Source organism: Erythrolamprus reginae, chromosome 7 (genome assembly GCF_031021105.1).
Source record: "Erythrolamprus reginae isolate rEryReg1 chromosome 7, rEryReg1.hap1, whole genome shotgun sequence".
In the NCBI taxonomy this organism is placed as follows: Eukaryota; Metazoa; Chordata; class Lepidosauria; order Squamata; family Dipsadidae; genus Erythrolamprus; species Erythrolamprus reginae.
In genome coordinates, this window is record NC_091956.1 from 40834741 (window position 1) to 40844941 (window position 10201).

The 10201-nt window shown below is 40.2% G+C and overlaps 1 protein-coding gene across 3 annotated transcripts in view; it reads left to right on the forward strand.

The window, feature by feature from the left end:
- LAP3 (leucine aminopeptidase 3) overlaps positions 1-7394 on the forward strand; it is a 143662-nt gene extending 136268 nt beyond the window's left edge. For all 3 annotated transcript variants that reach the window (XM_070757391.1, XM_070757393.1, XM_070757392.1), the window contains one exon: positions 6906-7394. In XM_070757391.1, the coding sequence (XP_070613492.1) occupies positions 6906-7101 (196 nt within the window). In that variant the 3' untranslated portion in view covers positions 7102-7394. The remainder of the gene's footprint in view (positions 1-6905) is intronic.
- Positions 7395-10201: the final 2807 nt, after the last annotated feature.

The following is a 10201-nucleotide window of genomic DNA, read 5'->3' on the forward strand; positions in this document are numbered from 1 at the left end:
ACTCAGTATTTAGTAGTCTGAAAAGACTTTCCCCCCTCAGAAATTGAATGGGTTGACTTCCAACATATTAAAGACCCAAAACTGCTTTAAAAATTCCATGACTGATATCTAGATAAGCCACATTTAACTGATTGCTAATTGAGAAATTTTGTGTATCTCTCTCTCCCCTCTCTCATTTCTTTTGCAGGACTAACCTCTCTGTCAAGGGGGCCAAATGTCAGATCTGCCTGGCTTGGCTTGGGGGACCTCACAGGAATTCTGCCATAAATAGAAGGGGAGAGGGAAGGATGAAAGGGGGGGAAATAAAAGGGCAGTAAAAGGAAGTCGGGAGGGGGAGGAATGACAGGTGAGAAGAACCAGAATAGTCGGATCCTGTTTGTATCAGCATCCCATGGCCAGGCACCTTGAGAAATATGTGGATTACCCTCAAACATCTCAGAGTTCTCCAAACATCTTGGCAAGCTTCCATTGACTGGAAATGAACTGGAAATAGGGGAAGGGGGAGGGCTGGGCTGGGGCCAAATGTACACCTTATTTTTTGCATCCAGTGAGCACAGTACTTTCAGAGTTTGCTTGACATTACTGCAACCAAACACTCTGCTTTAATCAAATGGAGTCGAAGGCTTTTCTTTCTTAAGGGATTGGGTTTGGGCTGGTCTGACATATATGGCAAAACCCTGGGTTTTGGAAATGGAAAAAGTCATATTATTCTTAATATTTTAAGTTTGAAAATGTATTTTCTGCAAAAGGCAGAGTCTTCAATAACTAAACAAATGAAGCAGTTATGTTCTTCTGGAGCATAGATTTTATAATACTTTACAATAATCCTGTGATATCATTGGGTAATTTCACTTTATTTTTGCATTTAATTATGTACTATAAGGTATTATTTGTAAACCAGGGATTTGTAAATTAACCATAAACATTAGAATTACATTTTACTACAATACTAGTAATGTTAACCATTTACTATGAAATTTGTTAAATTATATTAGAGTCTTAAAGTGGTTGTCAGATTTGTTTAGTTTTAATTGTTATTATTGCTCATTTTGCTCTTTTTTTTTATATTCTTCTAAAATAAAGAAAAATATTTGAAAATAAAATAAAATACAGGTAATCTTTAGTGTTGGGAGAACCCGTTGAAATTCGGATTCGGCGGGTTCAGACGAACTCGCTGTCGGAGTTCGGGTAGTTTCACCGAACCCAAACCCCAACCTCAACATTTATTTATTTATTTGTTTGTTTGTTTGTTTGTTTGTTTATTTGATTATTTTTTTTACGCCATCCTTTTCCTTAGACTCAGGGCACCTTACAACATGTCAGCAATAGCACTTTTAACAGAGCCAGCATATTGCCCCCACAATCCGGAGATCCTTATTTTACCCACCTCGGAAGGATGGAAGGCTGAGTCAACCTTGAGCCGGTGATGAGATTTGAATCGCTGACCTACAGATCTACAGTCAGCTTCAGTGGCCTGCAGTACAGCACTCTACCTGCTGCGCCACCCTGGCTCTCTCTCTGGCCTGGCGGGCTTCAAGTGGGCGGTGGTGGGAGGGGGAGGCGGGGAGGGCTCTGGCTTGAGCCTCCGAGTGCTCCCCACCCCACCCGGCCATCGCCCGCTTGAAGCTGCCGGCCGGGATCCTGAATAGCCAACCGGCAGAACCTGCCCTCCCGAGCGCTGGAGGGGGAGTGTCAGGCTCCATCAAACGGGCGATGGCTGGGAGTTGGGACTGCAGGCAGAAGCAAATCCCTACTCTCCCAGCCTCCACGCCGCCGCCCGATTGTCATCTTCTGACAATCCGCCTCAATCTGAGTATTGTATTGGCAGTTCTGTGTTAGCAAATACTTCAAAAGAAAAGGATTTAGGGGTAGTGATTTCTGACAGTCTCAAAATGGGTGAACAGTGCAGTCAGGCAGTAGGGAAAGCAAGTAGGATGCTTGGCTGCATAGCTAGAGGTATAACAAGCAGGAAGAGGGAGATTATGATCCCGCTATATAGAATGCTGGTGAGACCACATTTGGAATACTGTGTTCAGTTATGCAGACCTCACCTACAAAAAGATATTGACAAAATTGAACGGGTCCAAAGACGGGCTACAAGAATGGTGGAAGGTCTTAAGCATAAAACGTATCAGGAAAGACTTAATGAACTCAATCTGTATAGTCTGGAGGACAGAAGGAAAAGGGGGGACATGATCGAAACATTTAAATATATTAAAGGGTTAAATAAGGTCCAGGAGGGAAGTGTTTTTAATAGGAAAGTGAACACAAGAACAAGGGGACACAATCTGAAGTTAGTTGGGGGTAAGATCAAAAGCAACATGAGAAAATATTATTTTACTGAAAGAGTAGTAGATCCTTGGAACAAACTTCCAGCAGACGTGGTAGATAAATCCACAGTAACTGAATTTAAACATGCCTGGGATAAACATATATCCATCCTAAGATAAAATACAGAAAATAGTATAAGGGCAGACTAGATGGACCATGAGGTCTTTTTCTGCCGTCAGACTTCTATGTTTCTATGTTTCTAGAATGAAACCAATTATGAATAAAAGAATAAACTATGATCAAAATGGATTTCTGCCAGGAAGATATATAAGAAATAATATAACAACGATATTGGACGTGTTAGAATTTTACGAGGTACATTCGGAAAGACAACTAGCCCTTATGTTCTTAGACGCTCAAAAAGCATTTGACAATTTGAAATGGAAATTCATATTGGAGTTAATCAAAAAAATGAAATTCGGACCTAAAATTACCCAAATGATACAAACAATATACCATACCCAATCTGCAAAAATTATAATTAATGGTGAATTAACAGATTTGTTTCAAATTTGGAAAGGGGTACGCCAAGGCTGTCTGCTATCTCCACTCCTATACATATTAGCTGTTGAAACAATGTTAAACCAAATAAGAGCAAATCCAAAGATTACAGGTTTGAAGGTTAGGAAAGAGGAATTCAAAGTACAGGCTTATGCGGACGATCTAGTATTTATAATGGACGAACCAATAGAAGTAGGTCAAAATTTAATAGAAGAAATAAAACAATATGGAGAGGTGGCAGGTCTAAAAATTAACAAACAAAAAACTAAAATCATAACTAAAAACATGAACCTAAAACAAGATCAAGAATTAGAGAGAAATTTAGGAATTCAAACTATAAAGAAAGTAAAGTATCTAGGTATAACATTAACTAAAAGATGTAGTACAATAAAAAAAAGACAACTATGATACACTAATCAAAAAAACTGAAGAACAATTAATCAGATGGAATAAGCTCCATATCTCATTGTCAGGGAGAATCTCCACAATTAAAATGACCATCCTACTAAAGTTTCTTTACTTAGTCCAAACTATTCCAGTAAAATTGAATAAAAAGTTTTTTACAAAATTAAATAGTACTATCTCTAAATTTATATGGGAAGGGAAAAAACCGAGAGTAAGATTTAAATATTTACAAGATAAAGTTAAACAAGGTGGATTCGGACTCCTAGATTTTGAAAGTTACTATCAAACATCGACATTACTTTGGCTAAAAGATTGGATAGACCTTAAAAATCAAAGATTATTAGCATTAGAAGGACATGACATTTTACAAGGGTGGCATGGATTTCTTTGGAATGAAAAGAATAAAGTCCCAACATATTTCAAAAATCATACAATTAGAGACTTTAATTACAACATGGACAAAGATTAAAAAAGAACACTATGTTAAAATCCCAAGATGGTATTCCAGTATGGAAGCCCTTACACATCGCAACATTTTTCAAATTCAAAATCTGGTAAACTATAACCACATACTAGATGAGAAAGGAAATATTAAAACAAGACAACAATTAGAAAACCAAAATATAAATATTGATTGGTGGCCATATTCGCAAATTCAGGCAAAATGGAATAAAGACAAAAAAAATAATGGAATCCAGGAAAAAGACAGTCTATTAGACAAATTAATATTAGGCCAGGAAAACATTTTTATAACTAGGCTGTACAATTTTATAATTGGGTATAAAATGGAAACGGAAATAGTAAAAGGAAACATGACTAGTTGGGCCCAAAACATAGGATATAATATATATTTAGATCAATGGGAACTAATGTGGAAAAATGTTAAAATAACGAAATCGGTTCCATATAAAGAAAACATCCAAAAAATGTTCTATAGATGGCACCTAGCTCCAGCTAGATTAGCTAAAATATACCCAAACCTGAAACCAAATTGCTGGAGGTGCAACAATAAAAATGGGACTTTCTTTCATTTATGGTGGACATGTCCCCATATAAAAAAGATATGGGAAAAAACTCCAAGGATGGATTCGCGATATTACTACAATTACACTAAAATTAAAACCAGAGACCTTTCTTTTAGGCATAATAAATCAAAAACTTAAAAAAGATCATTATTACTTGATACAACACATGATTACTGTAACAAGAATTATAATAGCACAAAACTGGGAAAAAGAAGCACCATCAGAAAGAGAAATGATTAAAAAAATATATGATTGTGCAGAAATGGATAGATTAACCCAAAAACTCAAAAACAAAGAAGATTCAAAATACTATGAAATTTGGAATAAATTTTATGACTGGGTAGAAAAAAGGAAGAAAGATAAAAAATCAAAACCAAAATAAGAATATAAATGATAACAATAATAGTAGTGAATAAACAATATGTTCTGAAAATCATCAGACGACTTGACATTAAGATCAATCCAATCTGATTTTAGATTAAGTGTACAACAGAACAAAGTTCTAATAACCACTGTTGCCATATGCTGCACATTGATACTTAAAAGAAATCTGGAACTGTTAATATAACAGTCCAAAGGGGGGGGAATGGGGTAATTAAGGGCAGTATTGTATAAATTATTTGTATAGTAAGTTTAGAATTTAAGCTCAATGATGATATAATGACGATTACGCTTCGAAAGGATATAAAATATTTGTACAAAACATTTAGAAGTTAAGCACATTAGACTATATAATTATGATTATGTTCTGAAATATAAGATGATATAAGATGTAAAACAACATATACTTGCTCTTTTTAAAAAATCTTTGTATTATAATAAAAATTATTTTTTTTAAAGAAAAAAGAAAAAGGGAATATAGAGTCTGCGGAGAGGGGCAGCATACAAATCTAAATAATAAATAAATAAATAAGGGACTAGATTTCATAATATTGTTATCTGTAGATGAAATATATCTCATGTGTAGTTAATTTTAATTAACTTAGCAAAGAAGAGGATAAAAAGTACATTAAAGAGGATAAAAAGTATTATTAGCATTTTCTTTTTTCTGAATGTTTAATGTATCAAAGAAATATAATTAATTATTATTTTAAGCATTGATTCTGTATTTTTATTGCTCATGTTGTTTTATTTTATGTTGGAATAAAGAAAAATGTTATACCCCCCAAAACAGAAATCGTGTGAAGAAGAGCAACTAAAATGATTAAAGGCCTGGAGACTAAAACATATGAAGAATGGTTGCAGGATTTGGGTTTTGGTAGTCAAAAGAAAAGAAAGACTAGGGGAGAGGTGTCAAACTTGATTTAATTGAGGGCTGCATCAGGGTTGTGTTTGGGTGAGGGTGTGGCCAGGGGAGTGGCCAGCTAAACATCACTTGTGCTGGACGCACCTCTGGTACCTCAGGTGGGGCTGGGGGGAGGAGATCCATTGTCTCCAGCGAAGGAATGTGAGATCAGGGAGAGGGCCAAACCCTTGTCTTGGGGATTAGTGGAGGGCAAGCACCCAGCCCAACCCCAGGGCACGGAGACCTCACAGTCCAGCCCAGCCCCACTGTGCTTACCTCCTCAAAGCTGCCAGGTTGCTCATAGTGTGTGGGCGAGGGCAAAGTGTGTGGGTCAGAGGGAGAGCAGTCTCTCTCCATGCAAGGAGGCCTGGCTTTGTAACCAAAGCATCCTCAGCAATAGGATAGGAAACCACCTGGAAAAGCTGACAGGAGGAGACAAGGGGATGATGAGTGCTAAGGCAGGACTTCCCTCAGACCCTTTCTCTCTCTCATTATAATCTTCCTATCTTCCTTCCTTTTCCTATTCCTTTCCCTTTTCCCTTTTTTGTTTTCTTTCCATCTTTCTTCTTTGTTTTTCTTCTTTCCTGTCCCTTCCTGCTTGCTCAAATGTAAAAGGGGAAGCATTTCTTGATGCCTCCTTGCATTGTAATCAAATGCTACTTTTGGTAGTAGTTTGCTTTGCTAGCACTCTGCCAGTGAAAACAGAGGTCAGGAGGGGCACAGATCGCCCTCCTGAGCTCTGCTTTTGGCTGCTATGGCCTCCTCCAGCATGCGCTGCCCACCTAAGCTCTGTTGTTGGCTGGGATGGCCAGTTTGTAGGGTGGCTCACTGTTTCCAGGGTGACTCTGTGAGCCAGATCTAAGCACCCTGCAGGTTGGATCCAGCCCACAGACCTTGAGTTTAAAACCCCTGGACTAGAGAGACACCATAGCAACATTCCAATATTTGAGAGGCTGCCATAAAGAAGAGGGGGTCAATTTAAAGCACCAGAGGGCAGGACAAGAAACAATGAATGGAAACTAATCAAGGAGCGAAACAACCTGGAATTGAGGAGAAACTTCCTAAATTCCTTGATGACAATTAACAAGTAGAACAGCTTGACTTTAGATGTTGTGGGTGCTTCACCATTGCAAGTTTTTAAGAAGAGACTGGACAGTCACTTGTTTGAAATAGTTTAGGATCTCCTGCTTAAACAGGGGTTGGACTAGAAGATTTCCAAGGTTCCTTCCTGTTCTTTCCTGATTATGTGGTGGTAGGCAGTTTTATAGATAGCTTTTCCCCTTATCTAAATTATTAAGAATTATTAAGAACAATGCAAAAACAAATCTTACAAATAAAACTTTATTTTCTCTCCTCAGGTCTGGTGGTGCGTGCACAGCTGCTGCATTCCTGAAAGAATTTGTGACTGCTCCTCACTGGGCTCATTTAGATATTGCTGGTGTAATGGAAAATAAGGATGAGGTTCCATATCTGCGAAAAGGCATGGCGGGAAGGCCAACACGTACCCTGGTTGAATTTATTACTCGACTGGCCTTAGACAAGCAAAGTTTCTAGAAAGCAGATTTGTGAGGATCACCACTGATTTTAAAAACGGTTAATCTGGAATCAGAAAGTGTACAGATAAAATTCCAAAGGGCTATGCATCTTTTACTTTAATTTTTGGAGGCTACTTTGAAATGCTCCAAAGCAATGGACTATAAATTAATTACATAGAATTCTACTAAATCATATTTACTTTTGTATAATCTTCATTCCAGGACCCTGTCCAGTATTTGGTATCCAAAGAGCAATCAGTGTAAACCAACAGGAGTTATAACATGGATTGAATAAAATACTCATACAATAAATATATATTGTGGCATTTCTTTGTTGAGGTTTTTCTCCTTTGCAGAATATGCCTTCCAAAAGGATGAGTTTTGTAGATGAAACCACAATGGGGTTTTAGTGGGAAATGTGCTTTGTGTGCAAAAAAGCCCTGTGCTTCCAATGGATGCTGGTAGCATCCATTCCTAGCAGGACAGTGTGTGCAGTAAAAGGAGCTTGTGCCACTATACTACCCATAGGGCTGGCTGAGCAATTACAGGTGACAGAATGCCCTTGAAGCAGCATCTGTGGGTGCTTTTAGACAGTTAGTTTGCATTATCTTAGCAGTAAAGGTTATTTTCTTAGCAAATGGTTCATTTTAATCACTTCTCTCTCCCCTACAACTGACTAAAACCAGGATACCCTTAGGGAGAGTTAATGACAGGTATGCTTCCCTTCAGAGCCCAGGAAAGTAAAACTCTAAATCCATTTGATAGAGATGAGTACTTTTACTAGTGTTCTGTCTGGGTTTTCCCAGACCTCCACACCCACTGAAAAACAGCCAGACACTCTGGTAAAATCCAAAAGTAATTTATAGCAGGAAAAAATAAGCACAAAGGAAAACCTGTCTTCACAGCAGACAGGTTACAATACTTTACAACAGGGTCCTGATGTCCAGTCAATTCCAAAAGCTTCTTGCTGGCACCCCCCCCCAAGGTTTCAAGAGTCCAAGGCACAAACCAGGATTGTAGCCACCAAAGTTCACAAACAGGTCTCACTAATCTCCAAGATAAAACTCCACAAGCCAGGAAGGGTGGGGCCGCCTTTTATCCTTTCCCAAGCACCACACCCAAACCCAGCTGCGACCCCTAATGCTGGAAATATCTGGCCAATTGCGTTCTTCTCTCGTTAGCTCTCCTCTGTCGCATATCTATGAAGTCACTAGCATCTTCCCCCAGGGAATCCAGGCTGCTTGCTGGGGAGAGCTCCCCCTGGTGGAACTCTGGCTGTCCTTCATCTTCAGCCTGGGATTCAGCTTCTTCATCAGTCTGCCCCTCCTGGTCCTCAGCCTCTGAGCCGGACACCGACAGCAAATCAGCCATTCCCGGAGGGGTCCCAGGCTGAACCACAACAACTACACAAGAAATATTAACAAAAGGAAAGCAAGTTCTGAAAGAAAAGGTGCACAAGATGCATATACAAAAAGCCCCAAGCCCTCCCCAGTAACCCCCTTGGATCATCCATCTAGGCCCAATATCTCAAGGTTTCTGGTGGGTGCGTCAGCATTTTAGGTCTTCCACATCTGGGCTGCTGAAGCCATTGACCTTGAGCATGTTGTAAACAAGTCCATAATGCCTAGCTGTACCAGGGAGAGCATGGTGAGAATAACCTTCCCTTAACAATATTTGAAACTTCAAACAGGGTAACCACCAGGTGCACTCCCCCCCCCCGCAAAAAAAGACCAATTAAACCTCCCCCCTCCTACCATTACTATGGAAACCGAGGCAAGCAGATCGTGAAGAAATGCAAAGGCTAACAGGTTGTCTTAATTAATAATAATTTATTAGATTTGTATGCCGCCCGTCTCCCGGAGACTCAGAGCAGCTTCCTCCCTTTTTTTCCTCCCTTTTCAGTAGTTTGGATGCACATCGGTTTAATATAAAGGCAGTCCTTTATTTCAGAAAACTGCCATCTACTTTTCAATCAATTTTGGCCTTTAGAATAGAGTAGAGTAGAATTTTTCATTGGCCAAGTGCGATTGAACACACAAGGAATTTGTCTTAGTGCATAACACCCCAACACTTGACACTTTCAAAAAGAGATTGGACTGCCATCTGTCTGGGGTGGTGTAGGGACCCCTGCTCAAGCAGGAGGTTGGACTAGATGACCTGCAAGTTCCCGTCCAATTCCAATAATAAATAAATAAATAAATAAATAAATATACTCTCAATGTACATAAAAGAAAAGATACATTCATCAAGAATCATAAAGTACAACACTTAATGATAGTCCCAGTACAAATAAACTAAGGTGACCAGTTGTCCCACTTTCAGCTGGACAATCCCACTTTTTAATCATTTGTCCCACGTCCCGCAGCCTTTCAAAAATGTCCCACTTTTTTTAATGATCAACTGCCATGCAGAGGCTTCCTGACGGGTGGCGCGGTTGCGGGTGGTCTCCATCAGCACTTGCATGCCCACCCCCAGATGCCTGGCCGCCCGGGAAGTTCCCCTTTTTCCTCCACCTCCCGTGTGAATCCTTCTGCCTGGCTCCTTCGTTGTAAAAGGTCAGGCATCTGAGCTGCTAAGCCCTTTCTTCCCCCTCTTCTTCCTTTGCCCTGCTGAGCTTGAGGGAGTTGGCAGGGCGGAGGAAGTCCCAGAGCAGCATGGGGATGGGCGTACGAGTGCTGATGGGGACCACCCACGGCCGCACCACCCGTCAGGAAGCCAGGCTTGGGCACCATGCTGCAGTGCATGCTGAGGATGCAAGGTAGCGATGGGTTCTCCATCCACAGGCGCTTGGAGGATGCGCTCGTATGATCCTCGGCCAAGGAGGGCGGGCTGGAGCTGGAACTGCTGCTGGTATTGCTAGGCCCTCCGGACAGAGAGGTGACCAAGGCCAGCGGAGAGGTCTGAACCGTTGAGGTTGCCAAGAGAGAGAGAAAGAGATGGAGAGGGAGGGAAGGAGAGAGAGAGAGAGAGAAAGAAGGTTAGAGAGAGAAAGGAAGAAAGAAAGAGGGAGGGAGGAAGAGAAATAGAAAGGGGGGAAGAAGGAGGGAGGGAAGGAGGGAGAGAGAAAGAAAAAGAAAAGGAAGAAAGGGAGAAAGAATGAGAGGGAAGGAGGGAGAGAG